Genomic DNA, 20132 nt, shown 5'->3' on the forward strand with positions numbered 1-20132 from the left:
CAACACAATGACATTCATGCTGTTCATTCTGTGGCCAATCATGAGACAGGAAGAAAAGGAGTGTGTTAAAGTTCAGGACGTAGTTGAGCTGTGCATGAACTCCATTTCTGAGCTCATAACAGTGTTTATTGTAGAGCTTCAAAGTCAAACAGCTTCTTGTTCTTCTTTTTAAGGAAAGCAGACTTTTTCAGGTTCTGCTTGCTTGTTCTAAGATGCTTAATCAAAGCATGGCTTGGACACCAGTCTGCTATGATTCTTGATCAAACCTGCACAGAAACTCCTGGAGCTGGCAAAATGGCAACGTCCTCATGTGAGAGCTGGCGGCTCAGCTGAACCTCGGGGACTGACACAGTGCCTCCATGAAGTCTGGGAGGTCCGTTCCAGTCCATCCCATAGTCTTCATGAATCTTCTACTATATGTTGCCTATTCACTTTTATAAAATAGTCCAGTTATGCATATGATGCAGCGTAGAAACTACAGCTCAGAGGTTGATCTTTGAAAGCTCAGGAGACTTTGAAGGGACTAGAACCTATGCTTCATTTAAAGGAGCACATTATTTTCTCCCAGAATTCCTTTGGGGAAACAAACAGTTGAAAACAGTGTTAAATGGATCTTAACCTCAGTAGGATCCTCCATAGGGCCTTGCTCTCTGGATCTTCTCCAGAGTTGCTGTGGTGACTGGTTCCTTTCGGTTCTAAGACCATGAACGTTCCAAGCGTCTCTGAAAGAGTTGAGGCTTTGCTGGATTTGTGGAAGGAAGATCCGGTGCAGTGCTGAAAGATGGACTTGATTGTCTGGATTCAGTGTTCCCTGATCTTCCAATGAAGTGAAGATCTGATAGAAGAGGTCCAGGGCATGTTCAGAAACATCTCTCCACATCCTCTCTGTTCTGTGTTTAGGACACAACTGACAGGTGTTCATTGATGTGTGACATGTGCTAAAGAAGTACATTCAGCTGGTACGTTTGTTGTGTGAGCGTCGTTGCTGTAACATTTCTTCAGCGCTGATTGTGGACGCTTCTGCCTGTGATGTGTGAAGTCCTGTCAGTAGCTCTGCTCCTGATCATGAATCCTCTCCCCCTTTATCTGACCGGAGCCTTGATGGCAGCCCATACTGCTCAGCAGCAGTGATACAGCTCTGTCAGACCGTACTAGCTCTGTTGTTGCCAGCCACAGTCAGGTAGACCACTAAACCACTGAATCCATCCATCCCACCATGGACAACCAGTCTCCACCTGTCAGGCAACTGTCAACACACAACAACAGCACAATGTGATTCTACAACAATTGTAATGACGTCTGTAGAAAGATGCTGTGTTTATTGTCTGTCTCTGACCTGATGAGCTCATGGTTTCCATCTATACGCCATAAAGAGTTTGGGCCAGGAACAGAATACTGCCGTGGCCTGAATCCACGCAGCCTTAGACGTCTCATGGAGACTCACTCTGCATAAAGACTCTTGCAGTCTTGAGACTGAGGGGAGGACAAGAAAAGAAATAACCATCCACTCACTGGCAACTTCATTAGAAACACCTGTTCAATCTACTGGACCAGTACTGGAAACAAATACTTCAGGAGTCACATACTGGGAGGAAACAGTGGTGTCATAATAAAAGACAATAGAGTGAAGTGTGTAGAAGTACTACACTGCAGAATCAGCACAGCCTCAACAATAACCAGAGTTCACTTCATTTTCTGACAAAGTGTTCCTTCTTTGTTTCTTCACCAAACTTTAGAAGAGGATATTTTGATGCTAGTGGCTTCAAGAAAACTGCAAATAAAATGACTGATGCAAATGGACACATCCAGGAACATGATGTGACACTGAGCTAGGCTAACTCCTTTAGAATTCAGATTTAAATAATAAATACATTAACAATAAACTGAAATAATGCCCATATGATACTCACTTGGAACACGCGCACCTCTTCCATTCAGATGACCAGGCATTAGCTTGTAGCCGGTGTCTGGACGTCTTCTGTGGACGTCACTTATTAAACGGTCCAACTCCTCATCATTCACAGCTGAATAGACGTCAGTCTTTCTGCACAAGCAAAACACATGAACATGGAGTAGGACGTGAATGTAGCCAGGACCGTCTCTGCCACCAGGTCTCAGTGTGGTCGGTGAATGTCTTTCTGTCCTTTATGTCTCTGTCACATTCATTGATCAGTTTCTACAAAGAAAGACAGAAACCAGCTTCAGCATCATCTGCTCCAAGAACAGGAAGTAGAATGCTGCTGTACCACCGTTTTTTTAGTCAGTGAACGCACCACAGACACAGGTATATCCTACCTTTATCACAGTCAGTGAACTCACCACAGACACAGGTATATCCTACCTTTATCACAGTCAGTGAACTCACCACAGACACTGGTATATCCTACCTTTATCTCAGTCAGTGAACTCACCACAGACTGCTATCCTCAAACAGCTCTCCCAGCAGACAGTTGGTCAGGATGTGTGTATTTCCTAGAAACGTTAAGAGGTCCCTGAAGTACCCATTAACTGATTTATCTGGTAAACCCCTGAACTACCCACTGGATCTGTGTATTTACTGGGAGAAGCAGCTCCTCAGTGGATCCGTCTATCTCCTGGAAGCTTCCCAGTGATTCTCTGAATGGACTCTGATAGAGATGTTGATGAGCTGCAGTTCCTCTAGAGGCCACCAGACGGTGCTGTTTCCTCATCCACTTTGGAATCTCTTCATCTCTTTCTACAAATAAAGTCAGTTCAGTTTGAACAAGATGATCAGTTCCACTCTGCTAATATCAGCCTATCTGAGCCCTGCAGGTCTTTAAAGGTTCAAGGTCATATTAAATGTCTACAGTTTTAAGGTGGTATTAATATATTAAGGTGGTATTAAAGTTAAGAGTCTATTTTTGAGACCAAATCAAATATTTGAAATAAAATACAGAAATAATCGACATTGTAAAAAGAGTCAGTGAACAAAGACAAACAGTCTGAGGATTGACATGAAATGAAAATAAAATAAATCTTCATCTTTTATCTCAGTTCTCGTTTGAATGTAATCACAACTTTGTTCAAACCAAAGTCTTAACGTCTTAATCTTTGTCTATACTGACAGTGTTTCAGCAGCATCCATCCTGAACTTCCCCACAGCACATGAACGCAGCATGTCTTGATGCAGCGTCAGGATCAGTCAGTGAGCAGGAGCGTGCAGCTAGCAGCTGGCCTGTGTCTGCATCCACCCAGCGATCCCTCCAGTCTTCAGGTGGGTAACACACCACATCATCCACCGTACAATGTCACCGTCAACACCCAGACAGTCTTAGAGAACAGCAGTGTTTATTGTTGATTGATCATCCAACAGCCTCTCAGTTCAGTGATCGTAAACAGAGACAAACAAGTAATGTGACAAATTAAATCATGACATAAATGCAGGAGTAATAATTTCAGTTCGATGTGACAATGAACAAGTCTAAAGCAGCTCCACATAATTGGCGGGGAACATGCCGTAGTGTCCGTCAGGCCCGTAACCTCTCCACCAACCGTCATCCAGCTTCTCTATCTGGGTTATGATGTCGTCGGGGTCAAAGGTGATCTCGGAGTCGTCCGCTGTGGAGCCGAGATGATGACGACAGGTATGAGAGTAAAATATAACATCATCAACACTTAAAAACCTCAAACAATCTGATCCTGCTCATCTGCCCCCTGGTGGATTTATACAGACTCTGCAGTCACTAGCTTTTGGCAGCCGTTTCCAAAATGGCCGCCCTCATGAACGTTCTATTTTTTTGCTAATTTTGAAAAGGTTACGTTAAGAATATCATTTATGTTGTTACTGATATTTCAATACTTCATCCTTTATACATTATGTTAGAGTAAAATCATTCTGGATCAAATATGATACAGCTGCTATATATGCTCGTTTACCTTTTTCTTATTTAATTAAACTAATTATTCAAACAATGGTTCCTGTCATCTCTACAGCTCTCACATACAGGTGTACCTACCAGCTTGGTAGTCGTACAGAGCTCTGGCACAGATTCCCTGTCCATGATCTTCATCCTGATATTCACAAACAAATCAAAAAATGTTAACGTTTAAATAAAATGTGACAAATGTAAGAAATGAAAGATGTTGAAGGAGGCGTTCAGTATGTTGTTTTTATAAATATAGCTGTAAAGAGGACTCACTGTAGACGTGTACTCGTGAACGTTTTCATACAGGTCCTCGTTGGTCTCGTCTGCCTGTGGTGCCTCGTACAGATCCTCCTGAGCCTCTTGAGTTTCCTCTGTGGATTAATTATTGACGCTGGATTAGTTCCTGGATGTAAACTACCAATGCAACACTGTGAAAACCCTCCACCCAGAGTAAAAGGACTGCAGTTAAATGTACTAATAAGAAAGGTTCTCAGTGTGTTGTTGTGGTTCATACCCTGAGGAGCTTCATCTTCCTCAAACTCATCTGACCACTCCTCTTCCTCTGTGTAAGCGGCATCTGAACGAGAGACATCAGAGAAGATAAAACAAGTCAAATAATAAATAATATAGCAATCAGATACAAAAATACTTTCAAATAATCTCTTTTTCTTAACATTAATAATCGTCCCCTCCCTGCAGCGCCCCCTGGAGGACGGACGGACACAGACATCATTTCTTTTTTGCATGTGAATCCTCATATATACGACGTCTGACCTGCAGCCTGGACGGGTGAGTCTGCTGCAGGCTCTCGGGGGGTCTGGGTGAAGTCATCATGGGTGAAGTCATCAGCGACCGAGTCATGTATCACTGGTGCGACAGGTGAGACCGGAGACAGGGGGCGCATGGCCGGAGCAGAGGACTGTGGGTAATGAGGCTGAGGCGGAGATTCTCTCTCCATCGATTTCTGAGACAGAAACGGACTCTGCAGCTTCCCTGGAGGAGAGAACACAAACATGAAGGTTCACCTCCTCCCGTGTTTGTTGTTGTCTTTGTTGCTGTGTTTATTGCTGTCTTTGTTGCCGTGTTCATTGCTGTGTTGTTTACCAGGCCTCGAAGCAGCGGGAGACGGATGGTCGTCGACCTCAAAGCTCTGCTCCTTCTGCTTGAAGATGTCTCTGGGGTTAAATGATCTCTGGGAAATCAGTGACTTGGCCTCCTGTCAGAGAAAGACACCAGTTTAAAGTGTGTCAATTAAAACAGACTCAAGGCAGGCCTACATTTCCCATGATGCAACTGTGTAGCTTCTTCAGTTAAACTCCACAATCTCAGTTTGTAATAAATAACTCTGATAAATAAAAAAGCTCAAAGTTGAAGAAACCAAGAGCGGACTACAACTCCCATGATGCCTTTTGGTTTAGGGGCATCCAATCCCTGAGTTTATTTAGCCGCATGTGTGAAAAAATACTTTTATAGTGTAGAGTTTAAATTATTTTTAACCTAAATTTGGATTTGACACTAAAGGAAAGGCAGCTGAGGCTTCTGGGTAATGTTGTTTTTAGACAAATACCCGGAATAAACCCTCAAATATAGTAAGATTGATTCATGAGTGTCTGAGACCTCTGCTCCATCGACATAATCCACACAACATGAGCGTTTGTTTTGTTCTAAAATAAAATAAATTGTGTCTGACTGAATTTCTATTCCATACGTCAGGAAGTTAAATCAATATATGAACAAGATGTGATTTAAATTAAAATATTAAATAAGCCTTTATTCTAATGTATCAGACTCACGTTAGCTTTCTGCACGGATGCAGCAGAGTTGATTCCTGTCATCTTGTTGGGGGTTTCCTGCTGCTTCTGAAACGAAACACATTATCAGTCTGAAACAGGACGATCCTGACTGAGTCCTCGGGTCAGAGTCGACCAAACAAAGGATGTAAAGATCTGTTTTAAAGCTGCAGGGAGCTCGAGTCATTTCATTTTGTGTCTAACATATAGATAGTATAAAGATGGACGGCTGAACAGCTCCTCTACAGTGAAGCCAAATCATTTAGAGCTCCCCCTGGTGTCTGGCTACAGTATAGGTCATAAGCTCCACCCCCTCCATGTTAGTGGGCGGGACTTGGGCCAAACTAAAACACTAAAATACACGTCAAATACAAATTTTTATGGATGGTTTCTGTCATTTTAGGTAGTTAATATAATGTTGATGAATGTTTTAGTTTTTATTTATTTTTTATCTATAGAAACAGGATGTGACATAATGGTGACCACCAGTTGCCATGCCACCTGTGGGCGGGGCATCAATATCACGGCTCCATGTGGCCCTGCCCTCAGACCGTACTGATCAGACTCTGGATCCAAACTCCATATTTATATACAGTCTATGTGATAAACAGACTCTTATTAAAGCTGAAATAAACCAGAATCTCTCACCAGTCTCTGCTGCTCCCTCTCTCTCTCCTCCTCCTCCTCTCTCTTCTTCTGGAGAATCCTGCCATGAACACATGAGGATGAGTTTCTTTCTTTCCTTCTTCACCGTCTTCACCTCCTCTTTCTGTTTTCAGACTCACTTCTCCTGTTCGATCTGCTGAGCTCTCTCCTTGGCTTTCCTCTCCCTCTCCTTCGCCTGCCTCTCCTCCATCTCCCTCTTCTCCCTCTCCACCTTCTGTCTCTCCAGCTCGGCCTGTTTGACGTCCTCCCTGCGACGCACTTCTTCGTCTCTCTGAGGAAGAGAGTTGGTTTTTTGCATGTTGATAAAAACCGAGGACGAAGCTGAAACTAAGGCAGCTGGACGTCAGGTGTTCAGGTGTAAATGTCTGGTGGGGAATTTAGGTTTTTAATCACCTGGAAGTCACATGATCAGAGTCTGATAATGACCTGGTACTCATCTGGACCTGGACCCTGTTCCCTAACGAACCATTAATGACCAGAAACTCTGAACTGAAGGTGTGAACAGATGTGAAAGTTTCTAGAGATGGATGTGTTGTAAATCTCAGTTTCTAGAGAAACGTTCATTCAGTTCCTCTAATTACAGGTGTAGTATCTGGTCGTTTACTCCACGTTTACCAAACGAGTCCAGCTGCCTTTGTTTTAGCCTTGACCTGGATCTCACAGTGAAGTGAAGGTGAGATAAACACGAGGAGAAACCTGAGCTTTGGCCCAGAAGTCGTCCTTCTTGGTTTGTTGTATTTCCTCCACGGCGTTGGTTTTCTGGTACACAGAGCCCTGGTGGACGAGCAGAGGGACAGGACGTCATGTTAAACAGATGTTAGGCCTCGTTCAGACCATGTGACCCGAGCCTCCAGCTGGGATCTGATCACAGTTTATCTTTGAGATCTGTACCGTGAAAAAGCAGCTGTCTCTAAGCAACAAATCACCTCCTACTGTTGTTTCAGAACCAAGAACAGCAGCAGGTCTGAACAGTCCCTTAGTTTTTAGGCGGTAGATCAGTCTATTTTAAATAATCTGTAGAACATTTAACCCTTTTTGCTTTCTCTAAACAACAAATCATCTAATCATCTATTGTTGTTTCAGAACCAAGAACAGTGATCTTTGCTGTGTGCATGGGGATATTATACAAACTTTTGAACATGATGAGCTAGGACGTCTCTGGGTGCGTCCTCATCTGTTCTTTAAGATGGACACTCGTGATCAGATCACTCAGAGTGAACGTATGAACGTGTGAACGTGTGAACAGTCGCTTTCAGGTCTGCAGATCTTCTTCACCTGATACTGGCTGAATGTGTCTAATGAGCTGATTTTCTACACTTAGCCTTGTGAGGACATGATACAAGTTCAGCTCTATAAAACTCAATTCTTTTGATAAAAGCTATGAAACATCTAAGTTATCGATGGTACAGGTGTTAAATTATGTCCCACATCACCTCTCTGTGTGTGTTACAGAAATCTGGAGGTTATATTTTCTCAGTCTAGTTGTTTTAAATGTCAGAATATAAACAGGATGACGGGACGTCCTCTCACCACGGGTCCTCTGGGGGCGTCTCTGTATTCTGTTTGTTTGTGGAAGTTAAAGTTGGCTCCGGACGCTTTGGCCACTTTCTCCAGGATGGTCTCTGGCTCCACGTCGTCCTCCGCTCGGGCGTTTATGGTCACATGTGCTCCCTGAGAACAAACAGAGACTCAGCTGAGGAGAGAAGACATCAGCTGTTTTATTTTCAGAATAACAGAAACTCAAGACTCACCTTCAGGAAATTAGCTATGGCGCTCACGTGGTTGGCACACATTCCTTTACGGGAGTCCTTCACACCTTCACCTGTCTGCAAGCACACACACACCTTTACCCTAAAACGAGGTCTCAACAGGTTTAAAGCTCCTGTCCATCTACCTGGTCTTAATCTAAATGTGTCTCCACATGCGTCCCCAGCCAGCACTTGAGATCTGATCTCAGTTTGTGTGTCTGTAAATCAGCAGCGCCATCATGTGGTCAGTAGAATATTGTAGCAGCTGCTGTCTCTAATGGATCTCTACCTACCACTGGATCAGAACCATCAACAGCTGCTTGTTGACTTGGAGACATGATCCAGATGTTGGAACAAGATGGAAAGACTCTCACATGTTAAGATCTGATTGATTTATGATGGTAGTTATTTAGAGAAGGAAGGAAGGAAAGAAAGAAGGAAGGAAGGAAGGAAGGAAGGAAGGAAGGAAGGAAGGAAGGAAAGAAAGAAGGAAGGAAGGAAGGAAGGAAGGAAGGAAGGAAGTCTCTCCCATGTCCAGTTCTTCTTTATGTCAGAGACAGATCTCAGATTAGATCTGAACCCTGGATCTTCTTCCATCCTCAGAGGAACCAAACATTTTAATTAACACCAGGTAGAGGGACACAGGTGAGATCATGTCCAAACAGAGACCAGCAGAGTGAGGACATAGTGGGACATGTGTTCATGTGTCTCACCCAGTTAACGAGGACATATTTGGGCAGACCAGAGTTGGGGTCCTGGACTCGACAGAAGGCGTACATCACCTTCCCACTGCTCAGCTCCTCCACCATCTCCTCTAGTCCACCATCTACACGTGTTCATGTAACGAACAAACGGACATTTCTTAAGAAACAGAAGTTTGATTTCTGTTTAGTTCTAGGTCTCAGTTTTACTCTGACTAAATCTGTGTGACACCAGGTAATATAACAGTTCATCCCATGGGCCAGATTAGACCCTCTGGTGGGCCGGTTTTGGCCCGCAGGCCGTATGTTTGACACCTGCGATCTACACACACACACACACACATATCTTTGTCTCTTCAAAGCTAAACTCAGACGTGTTGAGTGGACTGTGATGCGTTCACTTACCTGGAGACGTCATGTGACTCAGAAACCACCTGTCTGTGTCTACCGTGACTCCAGGATAAATAAACTCTGCTTTTACTGTCATTTACTGACGTTATCTCTGCTACTTCCTGATTCCTCTCCTCCACATGTCACAGTCAGTATTCTACCTGTAACACCTCTACACCTTCCAACAGCTGATTTTACTCTTTCAGGTTCCTGTTAATAATAAAAAGTGTATGTTTGTTAAAAATACAACAAGCTGATGACCCCAGGGATCCATTGACCTCCTACCTGTCAGTGTTTCACTCAGCTCCACCTTTACTGACGCTGTTTGTTTTTTCTGTGAGTGGATCAGAGACGTGTGGACGTCTAACATCTGATCACACAACCTTCATCATTCTGGATAAAACTCTGGTTTAGTTTGATCTCAGGGCGTCTGTGTCAGGGTAGATGTGGTTGGTAAGTAGTGCTTTGATTTTTATTTGACTAATTATGACCTCTGACATTAACAACCAGCGGTCCTCAGGTTAAACCCAGCCCCATTCATTAACCATCAGGTGCTTGTTCAAGGAGCCTCAGTCATGGAACCACTATCTAGTCCTGTCACTGGATGCTTTTTATTTCTTTTGAATTTTATTTGACGTTAACTTGAATCTGATTGGCTGAATGGATTCCTGCAGAGACACACTTTACGTTGCCTACATGCCGTGAGGTCTCTGTTCAGGTGAAGCCAGAGAAGAAGAAGAAGTCTTACCTCCAGTTTGTGCCAGGCGGATGTCATTACTGTTTCCCTCGTACGTAAACAGCGCCCTGAAACCACACCAACAGCCGATCAGACTCTGCTCAACACAGGAAGTTGTCCCGTGAATCTCGTTGTCTCACCAGTTCGTGTCCGACTTGCCGTCCACCACCTGTTTGTAGGCGTCCAGCAGCGCGGCACCGTTCTTACTCAGGTTGACGGCCATCGTCCTCCACGATGCAGAGGGAAAGCTGCAGAGTTTCAGAGGCGAGGACGGATTTATTGTGCTTTCCAGAGCAGATCCGGCTCCTCTCCCATCAGCTCAACCGGTCGGGTTAGAGAACCCAGACCTGACGGGCCACATTCCTCCAGAAGACACTGCCCTCTCACTTCCACTCCTTCATTCACACCAACAGGAGACAAATGAACGTGAGTCAGGAGACACGTTTCTACCTGTTCATGTTCTCAGAGATTCAAGAGGAGGCTCCAGACGATGGTGTCCTCCAGCAGTGGGAGCCAGACTCCTGCAGGACACCAACGCTGAGGGGACGTCTGTTCAGACTTGGTCTCAGGGTGAAGGATGCAGTCAGGTCAGGGTTAGTGATGCTTTATCTACAGTGATGGTCCTCTCAAAGATAGAAATGAAGTTAGTGTGTGTGTTTCTGTTTTTATTAAGATGTGGGGACCAAAGTCTTGCAGAATACTAACGGGGTTATGGGACGGTTTGTTTGGGTCGTACAACTTTGTGAAGGTTAAAACCTGGATAGAATTATTAATAATAATGATAATAATAATAATAATAATGTCATTCGTATCAGCTGTACAACAACTCACCTGTCTGTAACAGATAACTCCATGTTATTCATGTTAATAGACGCTATTGCAGCTTATTAATCCTTCCTGTGTATATAACATTCATTTACTTCAGTCTCTATTTCTTGTACATTTGTTCATATGCTGATTCTGTACATTGCTTACACACTGTCTTGTTTCATTTTACTAGTTTTTTACTTAAGTTCTTAACAACTAACAACTAAATATGAACAAACACACATACATGATATTTTCATGCTTTTTAAACTAAAACCATTCATGTTGTTGTTTTTGTTAAGTTGTGGGGACCCAGCTCTCACAGGACGCTAACGTTGTTGGAACCTGTTCATTAATGAATCATTTCTCTTTTTCTCACGTTAGAACAAAACTAAAATGTTTAAGGTTTGATGTCGTCAGTTTTGTTCTGTAGAAACGGAGTCAGCTTTGATTGACATTTGACATTTTACAAACTTAAAGAATCATTTTCTCCTTTAACTGATCACAGAGCATGTGTGTGTGAGTGTTGACCACTAGAGGGAGATGAAGGAACAAACTTTATGATGAATCAGCTCATAGACGTAAACTAAGAGAAAATAAAGTCACCATGAACCTCCTTCAGTGTCAACTCATTATTAACTCATAGCTGTCGTCCTACACCGTCCTTCCTTCCTTCCTTCTTCCCTTCCTTCTTCCCTTCCTTCCTTCCTTCCTTTCTTTCTTTCTTTCTTTCTTGTCACATGAGGTTCTACATGTGAGGACCTGCCAGCCTGACCTTTGACCTCCGTCAACAGATGACTGACTCCACGTGTCCTCTCTAACGCGTCCATGTTGAGACGTTGATACAAGAGACATAAAGACTTTAAGCTCTGAGGACAGAAGAAGACATCTGTCTCTGAAATAAATTAGAACTTAAAGATTTCCATCCTTCCTTCCTTCCTTCCTCCCTTCCGTCCTTCCTTCCTTCCTTCCACATTTATATTAAGACCAGGTAGATGGACAGGTGAGACCAGGTGAGACCAGGATGTTGATGAAGGTGTGATCGAGGTCTAGGAGTCACAGAAGATGAGTCCTGAACCCCTCACCTCTTCTTCACCTCTTCTTCACCTCTTCTTCACTTCTTCTTGATATTTCTCCACCAACAGAGGAGCCAGTGACTGAGCGTCAGGTTGAAGGTTTTGTTTGTGGTGAGGATCAGTGTAGTGAGGATACGTTTCCATCGTGTTCCTGATAAATAAATAAATAAATCAACTCCAAGCTGAACAAACACCTCGTTACTCTCCTCCATTCATCCATTAATTGAATCCCACGGTGCTGGCAGACGATCCCGTTAGTAAATGAATGAGTGATTGATGGACTGAAGAGCAACAGTAAATTACCCCCTGAGGCAACAAGCTCCCCCGTCCATCCTCCCCCATCATTAACCTCATCAACAACCCCCCCATCCTCAGCAGAGAGTCACCCCCACCCCTCCACCCCCCGTCCTGCAATGTAAAGTGAAGACATGACGACAGAGTTACAGAAATAAAAAGTTGATTTCATGAAGTAAAAGACGACAGGTAGAGTCTCCTGCACCTCCTCACCTGAGGCTGATCAGGACCAGGAGCCTTCCTCTAATCCGACCCAATCTGTGGTCATCCTCGTCATAGTCCAGGGTTTTCCAGGACAGTCGTCTCTCTCTCTCTCTCTCTATGAATTTATAATCCTGGAAATCTGTAGAAGAGTCCGTGAAGTCAAACAAACTCAGAGAGCAGCTGTCGTCCTCCTCTGTCTCCAGCTGTCCATGAGCTCAGCGCTGGAGCATTTCATTCACTCACACCCCCACAGCTCATACAGGTCGGCGGCCATGTTTTTTCTGGACCCCCACAACTTCTGGGAGAGTATATATAATAAGATGGGTACATATAAATACAAAGTGAATATAAAACATACTAAAGTGTCCATAAAATACACAAAGATATACATTTTATACATTATATATATAAACGCACTAAATATGTGGTAATATAAAATGTATAAATATCATGTACCACAATTTTAAAGGTTTAAGAGAAACACAACTACTCTGTCTGAGTTAGAGTTTCTCATTTCAAGCATCTAAACAAATTAAAAACAGATAATGACCGAATCTTATTCAAGTAGAGCTCCCCCTGGTGGCTGGCTGCAGTACAGGTCATAGGCTCCACCCCCTCCATGTTAGTGGGTGGGGCTTGGGCCAAACTAAAACACTAAAATACACGTCAAATATATATATCAAAGGATGGTTTCTGTCATTTCAGGTAGTTAATATAATGTTGATGAATGTTCAAGTGTCAAACTTTAAGATAAGTTTCATTATTTCATTCATTATTTGACGCTATAGAAACAGGATGTGACATAATGGCAACTACCAGTTGCCATGCCAACCTCTCTGTAATAAACTAGTCCAGAGTATAATCCATCATGTCCTTGTAGCAGGTGGAGGTAGAGCAGAGCGTAGTATTAATTAAACTAAAACATGAGTGAGTCTGGAGGAAGTGTGGGCGGGGCATCAATATCACGGCTCCACGTGGCTCCGCCCTCAGACCGTACTGATCAGACTCTGGATCCAGACTCACAAGATGGCGCCGCCCATATCCCCGGGAACATAGAGTCAGTTTGACCAATGAGAGGAGGAGGAGACGTGGTGTCCATGTTTATATACAGTCTATGCTTGAAACACAGATTGACTGGTTTAAAAAAAAAAGTCAAATGTTCCTGTTCTGTGCATCGGTCACAAAGGTCATGATCATACGTGAGGCACTGCAGATCAACGAGAATGTCACTAAGACACGTGGAAATTAGAAGTGAGACAAACAGCTATGGATGTTTGAACGTTCCCACGGCAACAGAGAGACCGTAGCAACAATTATTCTGATAATCAAGAGAAAGATAAAAATAAAGTGTGTTTGGACATTCTCGTGACTAACAGCTTTAAAATCTCGTCTCCATCTCTGGAGATCTGCTCCCTTCTCTCGACCAGATGAACCTGGTTCTTGGATCAACCTCTAACAGCTGTTCAACCTGAGCTCAATGAAATAACTGCTCCAACTTCAAATTCCACGTCTCTGACCTTTTTAAAGCTTCTGTTTTCGCTTCTGTATTTTTTCATGCCAACTGAAACTTCTCAAATTACACATGACCTTCAGAACCTGACCATGACTGGACCGTAGACCTGGAGGTGGATCAACAGAAATGTCAGTGTGTGAAGCTCTGGGTGGTTTCTGACTAACTTCTTCTTTGAAGCTCATGACAAAAACTAAAACTGACAACACGTCTGCCTGGATTTGATTAGAAAGTATAACTTTCTGTTTTAGATGTGTTTGTTTGACTTTGTCTTCAGCAGCAGTTCATTGTCTGAAGCTTCACCAGCACTCCTCCACCACAGCGTCTTCTTGTAGCTTGTGGATGAAAGACTCTTTTTTTTTTACCACAAGACCTTTAGTTTCGGCCACGGAGGTCAGGAGAACCGGTCAGCTGATAGCCCACAAAGAATCATTTGGTTTCTTGCGTCATGTTTGCAACAGAACAAAAGGTCGAGCTAAAACCAGACGCTAACTGTGACTCACCGTGTTACATTCCTTCAGGACGTCAACAAAGCTCAGACTTCATCGTCTCTCTTCTCTTCTCATCTATTTTTGCATCTCACCTCTGTCATCTCACTTTTTCTCATCTCATCTCATCTATTTTTTGTATCTCATCTCATCTCATTGTATCTTATCTCATCTCATCTCACTTTTTTGCATCTCACCTCACTCATCTCATCTCATTGTATCTAACCTCATCTCATGTCATCTCATCTCATTGCATCTCGCCTCATCTCATCTCATCTAATCTCATCTATTTTTTGCATCTCATCTAATCTCATCTCACCTCACTTCATCTCATCTCATTGCATCTTGTCTCATCTTATCTCATGTCATCTCATCTCACTTTTTTTCATCTCATCTCTTCTCATCTCATCTCATGTCATCTCATCTCATTGTATCTTGCCTCATCTTATCTCATCTCATCTCATTATATCTTGCCTCATCTCATCTCATCTAATCTCATCTCATCTCACTTTTTCTCATCTCATCTCTTCTCATTGTATCTCATCTCATTGCATCTTGTCTCATCTTATCTCATGTCATCCCTTCTCACTTTTTCTCATCTCATCTCATCTCAGTTCTTAAGATGAAGTGTGTGAAGGACTACTGACAGTCTGATTATGACTGAGACTGAACGGTGACGTTTAGCTCAGATCTTTGGTGAAATGTTCCCAGAGCTCATTAAAGTTCCTGGACGTTTTGGGTCCAAATAAAGATTATTAAATAAAATGTGCAGCGAGCACATGTTTCCAGCTGTTCCAGCAGCAGCAGCAGCACCCTGTTAATCAGTGAGACTCATTCTCACATGTTCTGGCTGCAGAGGACAATAAAGGTCAGCCACGGGTCACAGCCATGACCAGCTGTAACAAGCGTGAAAGGAAAACATGTGTTACGTCCATCAACACGCCTGCATGACTCACGACACGCTCAGAGGGAACCAGACCGTTACTGGGCTTCACATGAAGAATGAATCCAGACTCAGAAAGACCGTGCAGTAAATGTAAAAGTATAAAACATTAATAAAAGTTCTTCTAGTTAGTCCTGTGGTTTCCTGCCGTGATCTCTCTGTCTGCTGACATCATGTGACGTCTTATTTGAAATGCTGTATGAGTTAAACACGAAGTACAAACTGCAGCTACAGCATGAGACTAAGCTTAGTGGATCCAACAAGTGGACTGGATGCAGACGGTGGAACTGATACTGAACTTTCCCCAGAGACCAGGATGTGTTTCAAGGCAGACACCAGGATCTGAACCAAGTTCCAGTGAAATGGTTTTTGCAATATTCCACCTTGTGCAATCAATAGTTTTTCCATCTATCTATGTTTGTGTTTGAGTCACAGTCTTTTGTCCACACAGTGAAGTTCTCTCAGCTCCTAGTTCGTACTTTAATCGTCCTGCAGGTCTGGTTGTTATTCTGGTCATTTGCAGCCTTGGCGCCTTCTTAAAATCCTCTTTGTGCTCTTGTCAGCAGAAAGTAAAGACCTGAGTGAGGGAGAGAATCAGCACATCTGGAGCCGGGAGCACGCCCAGGTCTCCAGTTTCATTTCCACCATTACGAGCAGGAAACGGGGTTACGGACCTGAAACCTGCCAGCGTTCACGGCTGATTTTGTGACTTCAGGTTCCTCGGCCTCTGCAGCTAAAAAAGAAGTCCGTCACATTCCTGACGGGCCCCTGCAGCCCTGTCAGGCAGATTGAGATGTGACCGGTCTGCTGGAGGGGAAACATGAAAAAAAAAAACATAAACTTTGGCGAGACACTGAAGCAGCCATTGTGCAGCGGTGCAGCTGTGTGCATCAGCAGGAGGGGATTACAGAGAGGGCTCAGTCTCTGGCCCAGATCCAGACGGTGAAGATCCTCTCCCTCTGAGCTCTGCAGGACCCGAGGGGAAGAGTTGGGGGTTCAGAGATGGGGAGGGCGGCATACCTCCGCTCAGTCGTAACCACCACATCTACCTCCTACTGTACGTCTGGTTTGTGTATGTAGCTGGGTGTGTGTGTGTGGAGCTTTCAGAGTCTGTCAGTTCAGAGGAAATCCCTCTTTTGTTTCCAAGGAAGCCCAGTGAGAGCTCTGAGTGTTTAATGGAGGAAACCTGAAGACGATGTGAGAGGACGGACGAATATCAACTCCTCATGGTCCACAGGTTACAGCCATGTAACGTCTGTGTGTGGTCAGACATGGACGCCTTGAGTCCTGAGTGCGGTTAGCTTTAGCAAAGTAAACCCAATTAGCATTTAAAAGAAAAATAAATCATTCCTCTTGTTGCACAAACAAATGCAGCCGAACTCAAGATCATTCATCTCCAAACTCCTCTAGTTACCTTTGTTTGAGATTTTTCTCATCTCATCTCATACCTCCTCATCTTGCTTCATCTCATCTCATCTTTTCACCTTTTTTTTCTCATCTCATCTCATCTCATCTCATCTCATCTCATCTTTTCATATTTTTCTCATCTCATCTCATACCTCCTCATCTTGCCTGATCTCATCTCATGTATTCACATTTTTTCTCACCTCATCTCATCTCTTCCGGTCTCATGTCATGTCATCACTTCTTGCCTCATCTCATCTCATCTCATACCTCCTCATCTTGCTTCATCTCATCTCTTATCTCACCTCATCTTTTCATATTTTTCTCATCTCATGTCTTGTCTCATCTCATGTTTTCACCTTTTTTTCTCATCTCGTTTTTCTCATCTCATCTCATACCTCCTCATCTTGCCTCATCTCATCTTATCTTGTCACATTTTTTCTCATGTCATCTCATTTGTTCATATCTTGTTTCATCTTGTCTGACCTGTGGAAGTGAGAATATTTACCGATATTGCTTTTGTTCACGAATCCCTTAAAATGTTCGATCCCAACATGGTTCAGGTGTAAACGACCGAATAATTCTGTGGGAAATAATCTCAGTAATCTCAGTTTAATAAAATAAGTTTTATAAGACACTTTGAGGATTATGAATGTCATCCTCATCACTGACCCTTGTAAACATATTTTGGGGGAAACTTCCTGCAGTTTTTCAGCGTTCTGCTAAACGTTCCCCTGACTGAGGCTCTATAATAATAATAATAATGATAATAATATAAGCAAAACTTCCCAGCATGCACTACAAACGTTCCAGCATCTGTTTATGGTGGAAACTTGCTGTTTGTCTTTAGTTGAAGTTTAAGAGTGATGAATAACATCTTAACAGCTGCAGGTCAGATCAAGAACAGTTGAGTCTAGTTCGTAGTAAAAGTCTGTGTCATAAAACGAAGCTCAACCAGAGACGGACTGAAAGTCTCACATTTCCATGGTAGAAAAAACACAAACACAAACCATACCTGTGTTCACACGTTATCAAACTGTAATCTCATTAACAAATGTGATCTGTAGGAGGCCGGTCTGAACAAAGAGAGCACAGAACAAGCCTGAAAAACCAGAGGACGCCAGCAGAGAGACACAGAGGGAGGCTCGCGGGGCAATTGATCCTAATTACCACCAGGCTGCTCTCTGCAGGGGACCACAATTGAGTTGCGAGTGGGAGAAGTAATGACTATGTTTATGTGTTTCTTTGTGCTCAGACGGGACACGCCCCTCTCACCACGTCAGCGCCGCTCGGGTCAGACGTCAGGAGGCGTGTAATTAAATTTGGATTTTCTGGCCTAAAATATTCTAAATCAAATCTGCAGATTTAAATGAGCGGTAACGAGCATTAAACATCTGTCTGGAGAGAATCTTTCATTATATATATTTTGGTTATTTTTAACACGGTTTTGTAGAACAGGGGTTGTCAAAACATGATGGTTCAATCCCTGCAGGGGATCACGGGACATTACTGATGATGAGATTAGACAGAAAACTAATCTTGATGCTGGATTTAGGTGTAAAACTTCAGTTAAGTCCAGATCTTAACAGTTTGATGGTTCATTTAAGAATAAAAGAAGGATAAATTCTGACGTTTTAAAATCTAAAAGAGCTAGCTCCTGCAGAACATTTGTCTTCAAGGCAGCAACCAACTGTTGCATTAATTTATTTAGTCTATAAAATGTCAGAAATGATCCTTTTTTATTCTGAAATTAACCTTTACAGTAGTTTACAGTAAAGTTCAATATTTAAGATCATCACTCACTGATTTTCTGTCATGTGACCTCCTGCAGGGATTAATTATTTTTACAAAATTGTTTTACAAAAATAAATAGTCTGGGGGTCCTCATGTGTCCCCAGCTTGTTGTGGAGTCTCTCCGTTGGGAACTGATTCTGCTCCTGCAAGGATCTGCTGGGGGGCGTGGCTTAATGTGGTGAAGGACAGGAGAGTGGTCGTACGTGTCATCTGAGTTATCTTAAATGTCTCTGACTGGTGGGAGGACTGTCCCGTTGATGCAGAGGTATTTATTTTCTCTGTGTGGGTTGAAACACGCCCCAGAATGAGATCCAGATGTTACCAGGCTCTGATTCTGATAAGAGTTAAGAGCTAATCAGATTACAGCCTCTGGGATCTGGGCTTTATCAAATCTGAACACTTCCTCGGCTGAAAACAAAACATGAAGTCAACACCGGCTCGTTTATCTTCCTCCTCAGGTCGTGCATGGGCAGATAAATCTGTTCAGGGGCCTCTGAGGAAGACGACGTTGTGTTTCTGGTACAAACTCTGGAGGTAAAGAGCTATGAAGACTCCTGCAGCACCTGTAGCGTACGGAACAACGTTATTAGAAGCATTCGGGTTCTTTAAGGGGCCTCTGTGGGTCCAAAGTCTGTGACTATGATCCTTATAATCAGTTTTATTTAAACTAAGCAGATAATGAATTGATAATGCAGGAGCCAGCTTTTCTAACCCAAGCTGCAGCTGTAAGCCTCCCTCTGCGTCTTTTTGTTGCCGTTCTCTTTTTTCAGGCTCGGTGTGCGCTCTCTTTGTTCACATCGGCCTCCTACAGATTACATTTGTTAATGAGATTACGGTTTGATAACGAGTATAATCAGATCTGGTTTGTTTTGGGGCTTTTTTTTTTTCCGCCATGAAAATGTGAGTTGAGTGAACTTTGAATCCATCATTCATTCATTCATTCATTCATTCATTTATTCATTCATTCATTCATTTATTCATTCATTTATTCATTCATTTATTCAGGAAGGAAGGAAACTTTAAAACTGTGCACTGCTAAGTTAAAGCTCGCTTCTTATTTGATCTGTTTTGTTTTTATGGAGAGAAAAACTTAATTTAAGCAGATTTACGTCATAAACTGGAGAGTTTGAAACGTCTCACAATGCATGCTGGGAAGTTTTAAAAACAGGACTCAGGTGTGTTCACACCTGGTGTTAAATGTGTCTCCACATGTGTCCCCAGCCAGGACCTGAAGGAATGAAGGGACGTAGTAAGAAAGGAAGGAAGGAAGTAAGGAAGGGTGGAAGGAAAGAAGGGTGAGAGGAAGGGAAGAAGGAAGGAAGGAAATTGGGAAGATAGATGGGAGAGAAGGAGGGAAGAAAGGAAGAAAGGAAATAAGGAAAGAAGAGGAGGAAGGAAAGAAGGAAGCTGTAAAGTCTCTCCTACGTTCAGTTCCTCTTTATTTCTGGTTCTAGACCTGAACCCTGTAGTGGTTCTGGGTCATGAGGTCAGTAAAGTGTCTAACTGCTCCTTTAAACTCTAACAACTCCTCCTCTCTCTCTGGCTGCAAACAAATCGGATCAACCTGTTGTTCCTGATCCAGGATCAGTTCAGCTGGCTGCACGCCGCCCCGCTGCTCCGCTGAGCTGATCCCGGCTCGGATCAGCCCCCCTCCGCCCCCCTGCCCCAGCCCCAGCCCCGGCCCCCCCATCCCG

At 43.2% G+C, this 20132-nt stretch overlaps 1 protein-coding gene across 1 annotated transcript; it reads right to left on the reverse strand.

Annotated features, from left to right (window-relative positions):
• Positions 1-3295: 3295 nt before the first annotated feature.
• On the reverse strand, positions 3296-10458 carry LOC311507442 (drebrin-like protein B). Its single transcript, XM_084571772.1, has 15 exons — positions 10059-10458; positions 9931-9986; positions 8805-8917; positions 8095-8169; positions 7874-8014; positions 7040-7117; positions 6463-6614; positions 6326-6383; positions 5681-5746; positions 4992-5103; positions 4662-4880; positions 4402-4464; positions 4161-4258; positions 3978-4032; positions 3296-3579 (listed from the first exon to the last, which is right to left on the reverse strand). Exons 1-15 carry the CDS (start codon positions 10139-10141, stop codon positions 3443-3445), a joined length of 1506 nt encoding a protein of 501 aa, XP_084427898.1. The 5' UTR covers positions 10142-10458; the 3' UTR covers positions 3296-3442.
• Positions 10459-20132: the final 9674 nt, after the last annotated feature.

Source organism: Chelon labrosus, assembly GCF_963514085.1.
Source record: "Chelon labrosus genome assembly, chromosome: 22".
NCBI lineage: Eukaryota > Metazoa > Chordata > Actinopteri > Mugiliformes > Mugilidae > Chelon > Chelon labrosus.

Coding starts and splice junctions, on each gene's coding strand:
- LOC311507442 (XM_084571772.1), bottom strand. CDS start 10,141: ATGGCCGTCAACCTGAGTAAGAACGGTGCCGCGCTGCTGGACGCCTAC. Junction 9,987..10,058: donor GGCAAGTCGGACACGAACTG/GTGAGACAACGA, acceptor GTGTGGTTTCAG/GGCGCTGTTTACGTACGAGG. Junction 6,384..6,462: donor CAGCAGATCGAACAGGAGAA/GTGAGTCTGAAA, acceptor TGTTCATGGCAG/GATTCTCCAGAAGAAGAGAG.